The sequence below is a fragment of the Neomonachus schauinslandi genome, chromosome 1 (genome assembly GCF_002201575.2).
Source record: "Neomonachus schauinslandi chromosome 1, ASM220157v2, whole genome shotgun sequence".
Taxonomy (NCBI): Eukaryota; Metazoa; Chordata; class Mammalia; order Carnivora; family Phocidae; genus Neomonachus; species Neomonachus schauinslandi.
The window spans coordinates 148,165,976-148,185,803 of record NC_058403.1 but is presented as its reverse complement, the minus strand read 5'-3'; the positions used below and the strand labels follow the sequence as shown (position 1 = coordinate 148,185,803).

Genomic DNA, 19,828 nt, shown 5'->3' with positions numbered 1-19,828 from the left:
CTGAGGGCCAAGTGTCCAGCTGTCCGGGAGTCAGGACTGGAAGTGAGGCTGGTGTGGGGCTGCGTGGTGAGCATGGTGCTGGGACGGGTAATGCTGACACATGCAGGCGACAGGGGCTCCCTGGTCCCCAGCAGGCATGATGAACAGGGTGGGACACCCAACTCTCAGGTTTGCCCTTGGCTGGCTCCGTGGTGACAGCCCCAACAGAGGCAGTCCTGGCAACTTGCATCTCCCGCACGGCCCTCGGGAATCAAATGCCCTTAATCCCAAGAGACATTTAACTTAGGTAGGATGGTTCACTTGTGAATGCTTTCCCACCAGGAATAAGCCACTTGTTCCTCTCATGGAGGTGTGGGCAAAGTTTGAAACCATCAACAAAATGGGGGCCATGGGATGGTGCCTGCTGGGTCAGCGAGACACACAGGCGTGGCTGCTGAAGCCACGGCAGAACTGCGCACATTTGTAAGAAACACAAAACACACGTGCACTCAAATGCACATATGTGTTTGTTTTCTTGCTATATATTATGGGGTAATGTTTTTTCTTGGTGGGGCTTTTATTTTATTTTTAAATATTTTACTTATTTATTTGACAGAGAGAGAGAGTGAGCACAAGTAGGGGGAGTGGGAGAGGGAGACGGAGAAGCAAGCTCCCGGCTGAGCAGGGAGCCTGACATGGGGCTCGATCCCAGGACCCTGGGATCATGACCTGAGCTGAGGGCAGATGCTTAACTGACTGAGCCATCCAGGCGCCTTGGTGGGGCTTTTAAAGTTGCCTTATATGCACATATTCTTTGGTAAAATTTGATGACTTGAAAAATGCATAGGGCTCTGCACTTAGAAATCAGTGCAAGAGAGTTTGCTAAGCGAATGCCAACCGCTACATGATGGTGAGGATATGCTGCTCCCTCCTTGCTTCCTTCACCTTGACCGGCACAGCCCTACGGCCCATCGCAGATCGAGGAAGGCAGCCCACGTCTGCCAGGAGGAGGGCATGCAGGCGGGCACCTGGACGCAGAGCGCACACACAGATGGCCCCCCACCCCAGAGCAGAAGCAGAGAGGCTCCCCGGCCCACGGGGCAGGCGGTGACAAGCCCAGGGGGCTCTCACAGCTCTCCACCCTCTGGGTGCCTGCGAGCCCAGCTGCACCTCTCCTGGAGATTTTGCCCCGTGCTCCTACCAGGCTGGGCGGCCACAGTCCCAGCTCCGGACTGGGCTGCTCGGTCAGCAAGCAGAGCTGGGGGTCTCTCAGTGGAGTCCCCTCCCACTGCCCTGGCAGGAAGGCAGTCATTCCCCTTACCCTCATGCCCTCAAATCGTGACAGGGCTCGCAGGGGTCGGAGTGCACGCAAGGTCCGCAGTGACTTGATGGGGCCCATCTCGGCAAAGCCCAGGGTGTTGGCCACCAGGCTGATCAGGGAGACCTGTGGGAAGTAAGGGGGGAGTGAGCTCCATGGGGACAGCTCTAGAGACGGGTGGTAGGGCTCCCGGCCCACCTGAAGCTGAGCTGGTGTGAGAGAGCCAGCAGGCTTTCCCCGTGTTCAATCTTTGTTATTTCCAGCTACATCATCTTCGCGGCCGTCACGCACTGGGCTGGCCTTCCTGGGGCCCAAGAGGCTGGGGGTGAGACAAGTTCTTTGCCAAGAGCCTGCTATGTGCACCCACTAACCCGAGGACTTGGGATGCATTCTCCCCATTCTACAGAGAGAAAACCGAGTTCCCATGCCAGCCACTGTGTGGAGGAGTGAGCACACAGAGCCTGGGCCTTTGGTTCCCACAGGCCTTCCTTCAAGTCAAGTTCTTGGACCTGCTCCTTCCCTCCCCCAAAGAAGGCTCTTTTTGGGAAGGAAGGACTATCCTGGGCTGACTGGGAGCCGAAAGGCAATCCTGGGGCTTTCCCCCAAAGCCGGACTGTGCAACATCGGACATCTTCGAAGAGGGGAGGTGTAAGCGGAGACTGTACGGCCCAGCGACCAGGTCTGGCCACTCTGCCCACCTAGTTCCCAGCGGTGCACCCCCATCGTCTGTGATTTCAAAGCTTGTGCACCTGCCAGCTCAGAGCTCTTCCATCTCAGCTGACGGCAGCCCCATCCTACCAGCTGCTCAGGCCACAAGCCTTGGCGTCATCCCTGCCTCCTCTCCATCTCTCACACCCTACATCCAACCCGGCAGGATTTCCTGTTGGCTCTGCCTTCAAAATACATCAGAAGTCCAAATATTTCTCACCACTGCCACTGCCACCATCCCGGCCAGGCCCCCGTCCTCTCTTCCCTGGACGGCCGCCACGGCCTCCTGACTCCTCTGCCTGCCTCCACGTGGGCCCCACCCCCCACCCCCTGTGCTCCTCCAGGAACAGAGTCACTTCATGCCACTCTTCTGCTCAGAGTGTCGCAGTGCCTTCCCACTTGGCTCTAAATAAAAGCCCCTGGTTTTCCAAGGCTGCGCCCCCCTCTGCCCCTTGCAGCCCCGCCTCATCTCCTGCACTTCCTTTCCCCACTCACTCTGCTACAGCCACTCCCGCTTCCTTGCAGTTCCTTAAGTATGCCAGGCATGCTCCCACCACAGGACCTTTGCACTGCTGTTCCAACCTCTGCGTGGAAGGTTCTGCAGACGTCTGCCTGGCTAACCCCAACTTCCTTCACATTTGCTCCAATGGCATCTCGGTGAACCCACCCCAGGCAGCCTATTTAAAGTTGTAATCTATACCTTCCCCTTGCTGGACTCCTGGCCCTCCTGATCCCCTTTTGTTCTCCGCATCCTATTTCTCACTGGTATACATCAGCTTCTAACACAGTATACAGCTGGCTTATTGAATACGTTTATTGTTTGTGGTTGCCTTCCTCCATGCAGCCAGAGGTTTTAGTCTATTTTGTTCCCTGAGATCCCTAGCACCTACAATAGTAGATACTCAATAGTATTTATTGAAAAATAGAATGCAGGAATTGATCCTGGAAATATCCTTCTCCAGACCCTGAGGCCTGAAGACCACCTTTCCCATGAAGTGAGGGGATGGGATGGGGGGCAGCATGGCCAGCATCAGGAAAGCTGGAGTCCAGCCTCCTCGACCTTGGGGCAAGTCCCCTCTCTACTGTGAGCCTCCGTTTCCTTCTCCACAGGCTAATTCTCCAGTTCTGGGACTGGACGGGAAGCACCGATGGTCTCCTTCGCCTGGCCTCAGCCCTGAGTTCCCCAAGGTGGCAGGCTGGTGGGCTTCCCCAGGAGTCTTTGCAAACCCCCTCCTGCCTTCCCCGAGGGGAGACGCTCAACAGGCCCAACTTCCCAAGAAGCTGCAGGAATAGCCGGGTGAGGGGCCTCAGGGCAGAGCTGCCAGGATCCCAGGCCCTCCCACAGCCTCAGGGCAGGAGGCCTCCCGGGTCCTCTCCTCCTCTCAGAGAGGCTCTGAGGACTCCAGGCTCTAAGAGCGACTAGACCTCCCTCGCATTCTCTCTCTGCCACCCTAGCATCCCTCACCCCAACATTAGCATCCTCTCAGTCACTGGGGGTGATAGAAAGAGGCTGGAACCAGAGGCCCAAGGACCTGGATCTGTGTCTCCACACAGATCTCCATACATGTCTCCTCCCATGGTCACCCACGGGCTGACCTCCCACCCAGGTGCGCCCCTCCCTCCCTTTGGCCTCTGAGTGGGGTGTGGGGTGGGGACTGAACAGAGGCCTGAACCTCTTGTGCCACCACAGGAAGGACAGCCCCTGCTGGTGGGCAGAGCCTGAGGCCAGGCTCGGAAGCCACGGGTGCCGTCTGGAAAGCCCTTCCCTGTCTGCAGATGCTGACCCACATTCCATTCTGCAGGACCCTCCACAACCAGATGGTGAGCCTCCCCTGAGCCCTTCGTCTCTGCCTGTCCCCCCCTCCCCCTTCAGTGAGTGCAGAGCCAAGGCGGCTCCACACTCTGGTCTCATTTTCCCCTCTGGTTATTCTCCCACTCAGCTGTGCTCACCCTGCTTGGCACCCAGCAGGGTCCTGGGGCCTGGGTGGCTGTGGGCCAGAGGCCTCCCCCTCTATCTGCCAACTGGGTGCTCAGAGGACATGCCACCTCCTGTCCTAGACCCTCCCTGGACAGGCAGGGCAGCTGTGCCCGCTACCCGATCGTCCAGGGCTGCAACCCAAGGCCCCTCAGCCGGCCCTCATGGCTTTCTGCCTTCTCACAGGTGGCTGCACCCCTCTCTCATCCTCCCCAAGTGGTACCTTCTCCCTGAGCCTGGAGGATCCTCCCCCTGCCGACCCAGAATCCCTTTACCGACACCGTCCCCTCTGGCCTTGGGCTCACCCTCTCCCCTGTACAGACAGCCTCCTACCATGTGTGGACACAGAGGCTCTTAGCTGGCCACCTGGCTAGTGGGCCTGACGGACCCTTCACAACACGCGTGGTGGGCTATTGTGTTCCCTGGCTTCTGGCCATCCTGACGGGGCGGTGAGCGTGGGGGGCACTCCTGCTTGGACTGCTCCCCATTCTGCCCCGTAGTGAGTCTAGTCTCCCCAGAAGCCGAGGTCTCCCCCTGCTCCTCTGTCTCCCAAAATTGGGGTTCTGATGGCCAGACCCAGGTTCCTATTCCTCCCAGACTGGGAACCTTATGGGCAGGGCCTGGAGCTCCGCTGTGACCCGAGACGGTTGCCTCCTTCCCCTCTGCCAGCTCTGCGGCCCCGCTGAGTGCCTTCACGTCAGCCTGCTGACTCCCACCCGCCCTGTCACCCTGTCCTTCCGTGCCTCTGCTTCAGCTCCTTCCCATACTGGCAGCCCCTCTCCCCGCCCCTCTTCCCTCCTGGGCCTCACTCACATCCACGATGAGGAAGTCCAGCCAGCACCAGGCGTTGGTGAAGTACTTCTTAAAGCCGTAGGCCACCCACTTGAGCAGCATCTCCAGCACGAAGACGTAGGTGAACATCTTGTCGGCATATTCGAGCAGAACCTTGATAGTCTTCCGCTCCTCCAGGTAGATGTCCTCGAAGGCCTACAGATCAGGCCAGACAAGGGGGACATGACGTCCCAAACACTGCCCATCCCACGCCTCACGAGACTTCATCTCTGACAGCAGGTGCTGCCCAGGAGGGCGGGAGCAGAGGTGAAGCCTATGGTGGAGGGGCCCCTCTGAGGTCACACTGGACTAGAACAGCACACTCTCCTGGCTCATGAAACGATCTCATGTGGTATGTGGACAACAAAGCACAGCGTGTAGTGAGAATGCTTCACGCTGAAGAGTGAGGCTTAGTTCTGAGCTCGTGTGTCTCTAACACCTTCCTAAACCTTGCTGATCCCCCATGTTAACACGGAGAGTGTGTGCGGGCGCAGCTCAGGGTCTTCTGCTGAAAACCCCATCAACCCTCTTTTTGGTGTTCTCATTCCACTGTGTTTTTACTCTATTTGCTTGATGCAGTTACCTACTTTTCATAGGACACAAAATTGGTGTCCAATGATAACAATCATTACAAGTCTCCCTTTACAATGTGTTTATGGAAACACACAGAAACCAGGGAGAGTTGATCTAAAGCAAAATCTCCAGTAAATGCTAGTGAAGGCTGTTTGTCAGTGAGAAGTTTGGAAAATGCAAGACTAGGTATCCTGGGGATCCCAAAGCTCCTGCGACCCTCAGAATCCAGGAGTCAAGTTTCTAACATGCTAGAAGGGGTCTTTCTCCACCTCCTTGTTTCTGCCTCAACCCGAATTCCTGAGCCAACGGAGGAACTCTGCCAGCTCCCGGGTGCCCTCTTATACCTCCTGTCCTGATCTGTACCCAGGCCTCTCAAGCCACCTCTCCCCGTCCACAGTGTGCTCAGAGGCTCCCCCGCTAGGCAACTGAACACGTCACCAGGGGCCTGGGGGAGTCGCCTCTGCCTGTCACTATGGGCCTCCCTGCCGGGCCCGCATGAGCCACAGGGGCCCGGGTGGCCAGTGCCGTCAGCCCCGATGTGCACTGCCCCAAGCATATATGTGGCTAATCCAGTCAGTATAGACAGCACGGCAGGATAATTTAGGTCCTAAAACGGACTCTGGGAGTTGTTCAAGACAAAAAGTAGGTGGTTTGTTGTTATTGTTTCTGATTATAAAAATGTGTGCTTCCCACAAAAAATTAAGTAATATAGAAATTATAAAAAAGAACAGAACGCACCTCTGATTTCATGACATTATAGTAACCACTGCCAACATTTAGGGGAAGACTCTTTTTGACACTCACTATTTGTGTGTGTACACATACGATACACAATTTTCTAAGATAGACTAAATATTTTGCTTTTAAATTTCTTTTCCACTGAACAATCTTTTGAGTGTTTATCTACTCTATAATGTGAACACATCCTATATCTAGTATTCTTTTAAAAGGCTGCATAATATTTTATTATTTGCATATACTTTTGTGTAGTTAGCCAAAACTCCTATTAATGAGCATTTCAGTTGTTTCCAATTTATCCCTAGTAGAAACAACCCTGCAGTGAACAATGTGTCTGATTATCTGTTCAGGATAAATTTCTAGAATTGGGGTGCCAGGTCAAAGGTGTACTTTGGGTACAGATTGGGAACAGGATTTCTGGCAGGGGACACGGACTCCCTCCGTAGTGCATGAAGTTGACTCTTTCCTCATCACTCCCCTGACTGTGGTGAGGTTTCTCCCTTGTCACTTTTCCCAGTCTAAGGAATGAAAGTTGTATTTTATTAGATTTTAATGTATTTTATTACTAGTAATGCTGACATCATTTCCTCGGATATTTGCAGTGTTCCTTTTGAGAGCTGCCTGTGCATCTTTTTTGTCTATTTTTTTTTTTTTACTTGAGTATCTGGTTTATTCAGAGATGTTAACTCCTTGTTTTATACACTTCATCCTAGTTCTGTGCCTTTAAATCTTTTTTACTTTTTCCATTGACAGATGAATGGATAAAGAAGATGTGTATGTACATACAACGGAGTATTACTCAGCCATCAGAAAGAATGAAATCTTGCCATTTGCAATGGCGTGGATGGAGCTAGAGAGTATTACGCTAACTGAAATAAGTCGGTCAGAGAAAGACAAATACCAAATGATTTCACTCATTTGTGGAATTTAAGAAACAAAACAGATGAACATGGGGGAAAAAAGGAGAGGCAAACCAGGGAACAGACTCTTAACTATAGAGAACTAACTGAGGATCGATGGAGGGAGGTGGGTGGGGGATGGGCTAAATGGGTGATGGGTATGAAGGAGGGCACTTGTGATGAGCACTGGGTGTTGTATGTAAGTGACGAATCACTAAACTCTACTTCTGAACCTAATATTACACTGTATGTTAACTAACTGGAATTTAAATAAAAACTTGAAAAAGAAAACAAAATAAATAAATTCAACCTATAAAAAAATCTCGTTTACTTTCGTTTACCATACTGAAGTTCCACACTTTATTTTCATTTATTATTAAATCATTTAATATAATTATATCATTTATTATCATTTTCACCTAGTAAAACCTTCAGTGTCATGTTAAGAAAGCCCTTACCTAGTTTAAGGCAAGGGGGAAAAAAATGACGCTTCTTTTCTTCTTTTATTTTTTCTTTTGAACTTTCTGGCTTCGTTATTTTATATTACAATTTTAAAAATCCAATATATTTTGGTAAAGAGCAAATATCCATTTTAATATTTTTTTCAGAGTAGCTTGTCACTGTTACAACACTTTATTAAAGAATCCACTTCAAATCCATAGATTAGAAGTCAACTTTATCATCTAAACTACATTTTTATACTTTATTAAATCTACTGGACCTCTCTGTGTGATTTTACTGCTCTCTATTCCTGAATTACTATCATATGAATTCTCCTGGCCATTTTTAGTAATTTTCAAGATAAAATTTAGCAATGTTTTGTCAAATTCCCTTTAAAAATGTTGCAAATTTATTGTAATTGCATTGAATTTATTAACTGCATTAGGATCTCATAGGCGTCTTCCTACCCAAGACTAGAGTACCTTTATAGTATATTTATTGGTCTGTCTTCTTTCACAGTGCTTAGCAAAGTTTTAGCGTTTTTTGCATGTACCTCTTACACATCTCATGTCATATTTATTCCCAGTTACTTTGTGCTTACAGTGTCCGGCAAATAAGGACTATTCCAGAAATGTTACTTATGACTAAACGCTTTCTGTTGAATAAAACAACCATAACAACAATTCTTCAGGTATTTATTTTATAACTGGCCACATAATATTTTTAATAGGTTTTAAAATTTTTCAAGCAATCATTATCTACAAGTAATGTTACATTTATATTTATTTCTATTATTTTAACTGATTTTATACTTGACTCTATTAACTTCAATTCTTCTATTTTCCAATTTTTACTTTGTAAGTTTATCTTTCTTGGTTAATTACAGTGGTTAGTATTTTAAGATCATTATTCAATAATGGAACAACAGCTAAAAAGGAGTTAAATCATCCTTTTCTTACTCCTGACTTTCACAAAAATGTTTCAAGTGTTTTACTACTAATGATGATAAAAGAAGTTAATCTGAGAACACATTTTTCACTAAATTAAGGAAATATATTTTATTTTTATTCTTGCTAGAGTTTTAAAAATCAGGCATTCATTGAGATAACTGTATGTTTTTTCATCTCTGTCCTATTCGTATACATAGATTTCCTAGTATGGCACCATTCTGCCATTTTAGAATATATATTAAATGCTTATTTAATTTTTAAAATATATCATTGGTTCTTATTTGCATGGATTTAGGATTCTTGCAACACTATTCATAAATATGGAGTACAAAAACGAACCTATGGTTTTATTATTGGTATACTTGAGGTTTTAAAAATCAGCATTATTTAGCTTGCATGAAAATGATGTGTAGATTTTCTGTGTTTCTTCATACACTAGAATATTTTAAACAGGACTGGAATTATTTTCTTCCTTAGGAATGCAAAAGAACCCATCCTTGGAGATGTGACAGATCAGATTAGCTACTGGTTTATCTATTTTATTGTTTTAATTTTTCAAGGAATCAGCTTTGGAATTTCGTATCAGTTTTATTACTTATTTCTAATTGATTAATTTGTTTTAAAAATTTTACTCATTATTTCCTTATTGTCCTTAAGATTATTTTGTTGCTACATTTGTAATTTTTTGAGTTTAATTAGTTCACCTTCTTTCTATTTAATAATAGAAGTGTTTATGAATTTTCCTCTTACTATTTTTTTTTTTAAAGTAGTCTTCATGTCCAGTGTGGAACCCAACACGGGGCTTGAATTCACGACCCTGAGATCAAGACTTGAGTTGAGATCAAGAGTGGGATGTTTAACTGACTGAGCCACCCAGATGCCCCTATGTATTTTCCTCTTATAACAGCTTTGGCTGCATCCTACAAGCAGTACTCTCAATATTATTATTTTTTAGTTTTTTATCCCCCCAGCTAGTTTTTTTTTCTCTACCTCTAATTTTCTTTTCTTATTTTTCTAGATCTCAAGTGGACAGAATTGGTTGAATTATAATCTTTGACTTACAACACATTGTCATCGTTGGTCCACAAGTAGCCTTTTTATTTATTTGCTTACTTACTAATATAATGAGCACCCATTAACCTACCACCAAACTATTTTCCGTTTGAGCCACAGTTTAAGAATGACTTTTACACTTCTAAGGATTATTTCTGTTGTTGTTTTTTAATCTTTCTATTTTTGCTATATCTAGCAGTTTCCTTATCTGTAAAATAGGCTTAATAACAGTACTTATTTCTTAGGGTTATTATGAGAATCAAATGAATTAATCTTTGTAAAATACTTATAATAGGGTCTGGCACATAGTGGGTGCTTATTTAAATGTTCTTGTTTTTATTATTAGGCTAGATCAAATTTGTGAACTATATATATATTTTAGATCTCCCATAGTCTTGTTCTTTCTATGTGATTTGTCAGGAACTAATAGAAGTGTGGTAAAATCTCCCTGTACTATTGCGTTGCTGCTGCTGCTTTTTTTTCCTAATAGTTTTTGTTTGATATAAGTGCTATGCAATCCCAAGCAAAAATATATTCATAATAGTTTTATTTTTAAGAATTTATTTATTTGAGAGAGAGAGTGTGTGAGAGCACAGAGGGAGGGTGAGAGGGAGAAATAGACTCCCTGCTGAGCAGAGAGCCAAAAGTGGGACTCGATCCCAGGACCCTGGGATCATGACCTGAGCCGAAGGCAGATGCTTAACCGACTGAGCTATCCAGGCACCCCAATAGTTTTATTTTTATTATAGCTTGGACCTGCTTTATCTCATGCTTCTTACTTTGAATTCAACCTTGTTTAATATTAACAAACAAAACACTCTGATTTTTGTTGTGATTGTTTGCATTTGCCTATCTTATTACTTTACTTCTAATATTTCTGAGTGACACTGTTTTGGTTTGTCCTTTAAGAGCACCTAGGTGAAGTTTTGTTTTTTGTTTTTTGTTTTAAATCCATTCAGAGTCCTTTCCTTTTAAAAGATGAATTTTATCCAGTTACCATTATTATTAAAACATATTTGCTTTTGCCTCTGCCACATTATTTTCTGTTTCCTGGTTTAATGTTTCCTTGTTCCTTCCTTTTCCTCCTATCTTCTGCTGTAAGAGCTCTGTTTTCTTTAAAAGAAAATTCCCTTCAACAATTTGGAAGGGATATATAGTTTGCTTTCTGTTAAACAAGTCTATAACTTTAAATAACACACTCAGACTTCTTTTTCTCAATATATCATCGACGTGTTTTTTTTTTTTTTTTAAACCGTGCTTGGCTGTCTACCCTGATTAGATTCCCCATTTGCTTGCCAAAACTCCTCCTCACTTATGCCAGGCTGAGTTTTTTCTCCACAGCTCAGACTACATGGCTCTGGCTGCCCTTGTTTGTGGCTGTTTAAAAACAAAACTCGTTAACATATTGTCAAATCATCCTTCTCTGAAGCCTACAGAGATTTGGCTTTAGCTGCCAATGGTAAAACAGCATGTGGCCTCTAAGTCATGGCTCCAGGCCCACTCTGGAACAGGGGAGGGCAGTACAGAATAGGATGGGAGGCCCAGAGATTTAGGGGTGACAGCCACAGTGCCTCCCCATGGCCTGACCCCAGGAGACGGCACAGAGTGGAGGCACATAGCCTTGGGTCAAAGTGCCCTTCTCTCTTGCTCTGGAGTTCAAAGTATTCCCTGTTAGTTGCTCAAACATGGGGTTCTCACCTCCCCAGTGGTATCAACTGCTTGCCTGGTATCAAGTGATTATCTCCTCTGCCTTCTTGACCACCCATCTCCCTGTTCACCAGCATCTTCTAGAACCCTCTCCAGGGCTGTCCCATCTCCTCCTGAAAGGACTCTGAGAGATCAGAATAGGGTGCTTGTGAGCCCCATGGGGCATTCCTGAAGGGCGTCCCTGATCTCCTGGTCTCAGCCAACCTCCTTGTCTCCCACAGTCCAGCTTCACCTGCTCTCTCCAGGGAGTCTTCCTGATTGTTGCAGTTCCCCTGACCTTGAAGGCATTTACTCCACTCTTACTCAAAATTCCCTCTTGAGCTGATCTCTATCTCAAACTTACTGATTCTGGTTCCCCCACCTAGATTTTGAGCCACTGAGGCCGGGGCTGGGGTCTCCTCCTCCTGTTGCTCCCCATGACTCACAGGACTAGATACAAGGAGAGCTGAGAAGAGATCTATTGAACAAGTGGAAGGTCAAGACAAAGGACTCTGGGATCTGACTGCCTGGGTTCAAGTGCCACACCGGCCGCTTGCGAGTGGCGGGACCTTCGGCAGGTTACATAATGGTTCTACAAAGGGCTGTTGCTGGGATCAAATGTGACAACATGTGAACTACGTAGCCCGGCCTCTAGCCCCGGAGCAGCCAGAGTGAGTGGCCCTACCAGGAGAGTCTCAGGCAGCATTGTTAACTGCACTGAAAGGGCCTAACGGAGCGAGGTGCAACTGGGTGTGTCACCAGAGCTTTGGGGGGATGGTGGCTGGTGGGCTGCAACCTACACCAGCTGGACACTGTGAAATGGGGCAAATCACTCCCCCTTTGGTGGGACACGGGGGTCTGGACCGATGACCTCTGTGAGCCCATCTTGCTCTGATTTCCACACATGCGGCGGTGGTGTGAGTTTGTGAGCTGACTCCTGTTCTGGGGGCCGAGGGAAGCACATCTGCAGCAGAGGCTCTGCCCCAGTTTCTGGCCTCGCTCTCAGCTGGAGACTTCCTTTCCCTGCCCTCCCCGCTCCTCCACCCCTCTGCCCAACCCTGCATCCCCAGGAGGCTACCAGGGCTCCACTGCTGAGCAGGATCATGAAGATGATGAACGTCTCGAACCAGCTGTGCTCCACGATGCGGTAGCACGTCTTGCGCAGTCGCCACCAGACCTTCCCGGGGCCCTGCGTGGTGTCCACAGTGCAGCAGGGACAGCGCCGGACACAACCTGTGGGGGAGGGGGAGGGGGGGGTCAGGCCCAGCCCAGCGCCTGCAAATGCCCACATCTGATTGTGAAAGGTTGGATGGTGGAAGGGGTGACCGAGAGAAAGAGGTTATGATATGGAGTCGTGAATAGTGTGACACGGTGGGCAGGTGCAATGGGACAGCAGGGAGCACCATGGTGCTGTCCTCAGGGGCCCACGCTCAGCAGGAACTCCATGGAAAGGCTGGATGGACTAGGCATCCAGTGAGTGGGTAAAGGGCCTGGCAGATCTGAGCAGGGGGAAGGCTGGGGCTAGGCTGGGCTCCAGTGTCCCCTCTGCTCCTCTGGGAAATTCTCCCCCTGGGGAAATATTCCAGAACTCCTGGGGTACTCCGTGTCTCGGTCTTTTCCATGTTTGCAGTTTTTGAACCGTGGGAAGGGCAAAGCCCTCACTGAGAGCCCTAAATGACATGCCACGTGAGGGCAAACTCTGATTTTATCCCAGCTGCCTTCCGAATATTCACCACCAATTCGTAAAAGCTACAGATGCCGATGACCACCATGGGCACACGTCACACCTGTGGGTATTTACAGAAGGCCAACTATAGGGCAGGCACCGTGCCAGGGGCACAGGTGAAGAGGATGGAGCCCCTGCTGCTGGGGGGCACACACGTGTGCCATCTCCCTACCAATGCAGAGTCACGGGTCTTCCGTGTGGCTGACCCCCAGCTGCCCAGCCCAGCACTCCATGGGCGGGCATGTCGTCAGGTTCTGGGTAGAAGGAGGGGCCCCCAGGGTCATGAGGAATGGGGAAGGAGGGCAAGCATCGGGGTCAGGGTGGGGAACAACATGGCCCTGGGCCCCACAGAGCTGCTGGTTCTCCTGTCCCTCTGGGTGGAGAGAACCTCAGGTAAAGGGCCACTCGGCGCAGTACCTTCAGTGAAGCAGTCCTCTGGGTCCTTGACATCCTCGCCCAGGTCAGGGATCTGCTCCAGGAGGTCAGCCGTGTTGGTCATGTCTGCTGTGCTCCCCTCTGAGTAGCTGTCCTCGTGAGTCTGTGGGCAGGGGTGTGTGTGTGGGGGGGTGAGGGCCACGTGGAAGCCTCCAGCCTCGAGCCCTGCATCTGGGGCAGCCAGGGGCTCCCTGAGGGGAGGTGCCCAGACTACTTTCCACTGCATAACCTGGAAATGTGAGCCCAGGGTGGGTGGGTGGGAACCTGTCCCGGGCTGAACTGAGGCTGGACCTCAGGGGCTCCTGAGTCTGCGGTTTGGTCTGCCGGAGTCTAGGGTTGGGGGCAAGGGGAAGGGAAAGCACTGGGGATGGGGAATGCATCCAGCTGGAAACAGACAGACACGGGTGGCAACACGGACACACACTCAGACAAGGACACACGGTGGCAGCTTGGCGCACGTGGACAAAACAGGCGTGCCACACCCAGGACAGAGTCAGAACCAGGACCACAGGCACAGACGGGTGGAGGTCAGATGAGCAGAGCACAGCCCAGCCTCCCAGCCGACGCTTCTCACTCAGTTCATGAGTGCTGGGGTGATGGGCAGAGTCTGGAGTTAAAGCAAGAAGGTACTGGAAACTGCCCTGCCTGGCCATGCAGGGCTCGGCCACCCCGACCTTGCTTAATCTGATTACAGCGAGGTGTGTGCGTGCGGTGGTGTGACTGTGTCGGTCATGTGTGGGTGCGGGCGTCGGGGGGCGCAGAAGTGGTCACTGCTGGTGCTCGGCCCAGTTCCCTCTGGCAGGCCCACTGCACTGTGAACGCTGGCTGCTGAGCTGGCCCCTTCTCCAGAGCCCTGTCTGGAGCCAGGGAGCGGCCGGGGCCGGTAATGGCTTGGGGGTTCCAACCCAAGCCGGGGTGGCTGACACCCAGTGTTGCACTGATGTGGGCAGACACAAGGCCAACCCCTCCCCTGGCGGGCGGGGGACGATGCCATGTACAGCGCATGCTCCAGGGCTCCCCACTGGACCAGGCTGAGGCCTGAACCCAGAACCTGGCCTTTCGAAGCTTCTTCGTTGGCCTCATCCTGCTTCTCGCTCTTCCCTATCAGCTTACTCCCTCAGTAAATCCTCTGCACAGGAAGCCCGTCTCAGGCTCTGCTCCTAGGAGCCCGCTCTACAGACAGGATTAGCAGGGGCAGGGCCTTCTGAGAAGGAAGGGAAGCCTTCAGTGGCCTCGGATCCTGTCTATGCTGCCAGCTAAGCGGGCACGCCCGGGTCACTCAGCGTCAGGCTCCACTTGGAGATGAGCTGGTTTGAGTCCCTGGGCCTGCCTCTGCTCCTGAAGCTGTCTTCTTTTCCTTTCCTTCCATGACTCACTCTGCTGCTTTCTCAAAGTCCTCTTTAGTTTTGGTGTTTGTGACGGGGAAGGGCTGGACGCTGGTGGAAAGTCGAGATGGCTCCTGGGTGCAGGGTGGAGCCTTGGCCCTTCTGGGGTCCCCGTGGCTTTGAGGGCTCATCCTTCTGCCCCCAGCTTCACTGGGCAGCTGGGCTGGGAAAGGCACAAGCCAGAGGAGATCTCTGTGCTACTTTGCCTTTCAGATACTGGAGCTGCATAAAGTCCCCGGGGCATTGGGTGGGAGGCAAGTTCTCAGGATCTGGTTGCAGGTGAGATGAGGAGTCCTTCTCAGGAAAACCCAGCCCACCTCTCTCTCCCTTTGACAGAGTGAGTGAACTGATTTGAGGAGAGGAAGAAGTGTCATCATTCCAGTATGAGAGCCGTGACTTTGTGCCCCTCCTGCGTCTTCCTGTTCCCACACGCCTCTGTGTGTCAGACCCTCCGGGGGGAGAAGTATGACCTGCACCATCAGGATGAAGATTCCCGCAGGCGCTCGTGTTCCAGAGCTGATGATGATCGCAAAGCCTCCCATGAGCCCCTCCCACGAAAGGGACCAGGCAAAAGGTGCAACGTTCTGTTGGAGCAAGTCACAACTGCTGGACTGAGGGCCGGGGTCAGGCTGCACTGTCTCTGAACACCTGCCTCTACCTTCCACGGTGCTTGGCATGAGTGGGGGTGGGTGTGCAGGGTGGGGGGACGTAGTCAGCAGCGCTGCAGTCCTTTAGCTCAGGGGCTGTAGACTCAAATGCTTACAGGGGTGGAGTGCCCGCAGGTAGTGGAATGAAGTTAGGCAAGTGGGGTCTGTGGCAAACCAGAGAGCTCCAGCCGGTGTCAAGGAGGCGGTTACCACTTGTCTCCGGTGGGGTGGTTCTTCTTCCAATGTTTTGTTTTGTTTTGTTTTCATTTTTTTCCACTTTTTTTCTGCATTTCAGAAATGCAGATTTTTTGTTTTTGTTTTTGTTTTTTTACATAAAAGCTACCAGGTTTTAAATGTTGGTGGCGAATTCAAATTAAAACCCTTCTGTGGCCAGAACAAAACTCTACAGTAGGCCTCCCATTTGCGGCCTCTGCCTTAGTCCCGGAGAGAAGCAGCTGGTGGCCAGTGCGTCAAGAACTTGTTCTCAGGGCCCCTCTGCCCCGCCCCGAAGTCCCCTGGGATGGGGTAATTCACGGGACAAACATTTGCCAAAGAGGACCAAAGCACGGGAACTGAGTGAGGAGGGGGGGGACACATGGAGGGCTGGGGTTAGTCTTGCCTCAGGGGCCTGGGCTGGCCGCTTCCAGAATTTCCTAGAAGCTCTGGGCCCCATGCCACCCCTCCCCTGTCAGGACAGGGCCCCCGTGCCCCCCTCGTCTCCCACACTGCCCGTGAACGTGGCTATGGCTCCCACCAGCAAATGCGGGCGTGTGCCAGGACCTCTCACGGCCTGGCTCCAGTCCAAGTGCAGCGCCCCGCCGGCTTCAGGGACAAAGGTGTGTGTTACCTCACTGCACCCTGGGGCCGGGGGCTCCGCTTTCCGCTGCTGCCGCCAGTCTGCCTGAGCCACACTGGCCTCAGAGGAGGCGGTCTCTGACACCTGGCTCCAGGCCCTGGGCTCTGGGAGGGCCTCTGGGCTGCCGGAAACAGGCTGCGATTCCTGCTGAAGAGACCCCCAGCCCATGAGCTCCCTGGCTGGAGTGTTCCCAGGGCCCTGCCTAAGCAACTGGAACACTGCCTCCTCCCCTCTTCATGGGGCCTCAGGTTACCGAAGCTCTCTTCCTCGAGGGCCTGGAGGGGGCCACTGGGAGGCTCCTGGTCAGCCTGGCCTAAATCTCCCCCTCTTTCCGCTCCCTGGAAAGGTGCAGCTGGGCTGCAACGCCCAGTTCCCAAGTGCTGGCAGTTCCACTTAGGAGGGACATACGGACTTCCCCCATGAGTTCCCATAGCACCCCGTGTGTATGTCCTCCTCCGCACACATACACACACGCGTACACACACACACACACTGGCCCCAGGGAGCCAGAGTCAACAGGCTCAAGAGAAGGAGAGGAGCAGGAAAAGGAGCATCCTGGAGATAACTGGTAGCCGCGGTCCTGGCGACGCCAACACAGCGCTCCCCTGACTTACACCGTTCCTGTCCCACAGCCTGACCGAAGGGGTGGAAGCCGGCCTCTGGGACCACTGGGAGGCAGAACGATGTGGAAGCAAGCATGGAGCCTCAGATTCAATTCCCCACGTGGGGAGCAGTGGCTCTTCACAGCCGACGCACCCAGTGCAGGCCCAAAGCAAGCAGCCAGGATGGGCCCAACCAGACAGAGAACCACTCACTGTCTGACCTAAAGACCTAAGGAGAAGCCATTTGCGCCTGGCTCAGGCCACAGGAAAACTGAGGGGGTGGGGGGCACTGTCTCTTTTGTCCAGACTCTGGTCCTAAGTGTTAAAAATAACAGGTTGGGAGATAAGATAGTGCTGTCTCTGACACCTGCCATCTTAGGGATGCTTATTTTTAAATCTCAGAGTTAGCCCTGGGCCGGGGAGGAGGGGAAAGGGCAGTCAGGAGGTCAGGAGACTGCTCTCCTCCCTCACCAAGACATTCCACCTTTTTGGGCCCGGGGGGGGGAAAGGGGGGGGGGGGGGGGTCGGCGGGAGTGCTGGCTCTGTCGTAGGTTCGTGAGGCACTTCTAGCAAGTCTGTCTCTTGCCATGCCTCAGTTCCCCTTTCTGTACAATTAGCTGCTCATAGCTAGCATCAGACGAATGTTGGACAATAGCCCTTTCCAAGGTCCCCTCTGGGCTGGGTTGGGAAGAGAGGGCTGACAGCTGGCCTCAGCACCCCCTTGGGCTGCCTCTTGGGGGTGGCCTGTCATCTACCACCACCCTACTCCTGCTGGGGCAGTCTGGCAGGGGCAGCCGCTCTCTGAGCAAGGCTGGGAGCCCTGGTGAGCATGGCTCTGGGCCCTGTACAAGTAGGTCTTGCATATATGTGGGGGGGGCACTCACCTGCTTACTGGACTCTTCCTCTGTGCCCAGGCTGTTCTCCTCATCCTCCTCTTGGTCATCCGTATCTGACTCAGCCACGGCAATGGGCACACACACATGCTCTGTATCCCCGGGGGTGCCCTGGCCTGGCCGCTTGTCTTCCTCAAACCGTGTCTCCTTGCGGGCCAGAGGCGCCTTCTCTGACTCCGGGGGCAGTGGGGGGCTGGAGGTGGCAACGCAGCTGGGCAGTTGGCCATGGGCGGGGAGGGCTGCGGGCTTCTGGGGCCGCCGCTGTAGGAGCCCACAGCAGAAGTCCCAGGTAGTCCGCTTGAGGAAGCGCAGGCCGCGCTGAATGCGTGCCAGGGCCAGCTGGAGGTTGTTCATCTCCCCATCATCGTCAGGGGCTGTGAGGTTGTCTGCGCTGAAGGAGCTGAGCAGCAGAGCCAGGAAGAGGTTCAGGACCTGTGGGAGGCAATGGATCAGGCTCATCGAGGCAGGCACCATACTAGGGGCAGTGAGCCTCGGGTTCATTATGGGGAAACTGAGGCCCGGGGAACCTGACCTTAAGGATTGCTGATGGCCTAAGCCCTCATCCTCACCCCCCCGTTCTCTTGAATATAGTGAATTTGGCTACAAGATGGAAGATTATTCTCGTCCCTTTTCCCAAGGGCTCAGATACAGTCTGGGTTGGGGCATTCACCCCCAGATTTCTTGGGTCTTGGCCTGGGGTCTATGGGAAAACCATGGGTTCATCCAGTGATGAAGCCTGCAGATGGGATCTTGCCTTCGAAGTAACGGGGTTAGGATGAGCACAGGGCTGCTCCCTGGGAAGTCAGATCCAATCTGGGATCACCAGGGACAAGACAGAATCCCACCCAGAAGCAATCCAGAGCTCTTGAGGGCTTTCCAGGGAAGGAGCCGCTACGTCTGCTGGTGAAGGATGGGGTAGTGATGGGCCTCTGAGCTGGCTCAGCACTTGTAAATCTAGGGCTCCTGCTGTGTCCCCAGGTCTGACTCTGCTTTCCAGGTAAGGGACGTGGGGGACGGAGCAGAGAAGGGGCAAGGGCAGTCCTCGGGCATCTGGGACTAACTGCAGGGTCAGGACATGGAGAGGTGACTATCTAGGCAGTGGGGGGTGCTGGGATGGGCTCTGGGTAATGGACCAGACAACTGGGGAGGGGGAGGAGGGACCTGGGGTTGGAGCTGCTGGGATTCGGGGGAGGGGCTCAGGTTGCAGGGTGCCAGAAGGACAGAACTTATTTATCAGGGGCTAGGGACCCGAGACTCCTTAAGTGAGGTGTGCAAAATCCATCTCTCTTTGCATGGTTCTGGACTACTGCTTGTTGTTAAACCATCCTGCAAGTGCAAAGCTTTAGCTTTTGTTAAGAAAGAGACCTTTGGCAGAGTGACAAGAGGGTGGCCTTGGGTCCACTTCCTAGCCTCGTGGAGGGTAAATGAAAATGACGGTGGGCTTGTTCCCACCCATGGGTCAGACGGGCTCCGGAGCATCACCAGGCTGACAGGCCAGATACACCGCCTCCCCACCTTGGGCTTGGTGCCTCCTCCTCCCAGCCAGCCCCAGAAGGGAGTTGCCTTGAATGGGAGGTGTGTGATGGCGGGTGTGCGGTTCTCACTGGAAACCCACTCTGGGCCCCTCTCCTCACAAGCTCCTAGGACACACCTCGTGCCTGCCAGAGAGCTAGGGACGAGAATTCTGAAGAAAGCAGTGGTAAGGTTGGAACACAGGCAGTCAGAAACATGCCCTTGGTTTAAGAAGCAAACATGTTCAGGAGGACAGAATGGCAAGGTGAAGAAGCAGGGCCTGGCATTCCATATGGGGAGATGATCACTTTTGACACCTGGCAGCCATTTTAATGTCATCCCTGGGGGGTGGGGCACATGATGTGATTCAGGGCTGCTGTCTACACTGACCTCTGGCCTGGCCTCTGGCCTCGGCCACACTGGCCCGGGCCTGGCCTGCCTCTGCTCTCAGTTGCCCATCCTGGATCCTTTGCCCTCACCAATGCCTCATCTCCAGGTATCTGGGGCCCAGGCTGGGGGGCAGGGTAGGGGGGGTGCCTGGGCAGCCCTGTCCACCCCCATAAGAACACCAGGTCCTCCCTTGTTGCCTGCTGCCAAGGTTTGACTTCTTCCAGTGCTTTG

At 51.8% G+C, this 19,828-nt stretch overlaps 1 protein-coding gene across 9 annotated transcripts in view; it reads right to left on the bottom strand.

The window, feature by feature from the left end:
• The window catches only part of SCN5A (sodium voltage-gated channel alpha subunit 5), a 78,336-nt gene that overhangs the window by 11,530 nt on the left and 46,978 nt on the right, over positions 1-19,828 (bottom strand). For 4 of the 9 annotated variants that reach the window (XM_021705867.1, XM_021705869.1, XM_021705870.1 and 1 more), the window contains exons 16-21: positions 17,687-18,127; positions 16,192-16,347; positions 13,295-13,415; positions 12,230-12,384; positions 4,794-4,967; positions 1,301-1,423 (exon numbers count right to left, since the gene is read on the bottom strand). In XM_021705867.1, the coding sequence (XP_021561542.1) occupies positions 1,301-1,423; positions 4,794-4,967; positions 12,230-12,384; positions 13,295-13,415; positions 16,192-16,347; positions 17,687-18,127 (1,170 nt within the window). The remainder of the gene's footprint in view (positions 1-1,300; positions 1,424-4,793; positions 4,968-12,229; positions 12,385-13,294; positions 13,416-16,191; positions 16,348-17,686; positions 18,128-19,828) is intronic. The other 5 variants (XM_021705872.1, XM_044915989.1, XM_021705868.1 and 2 more) reach the window with 2 other exon arrangements.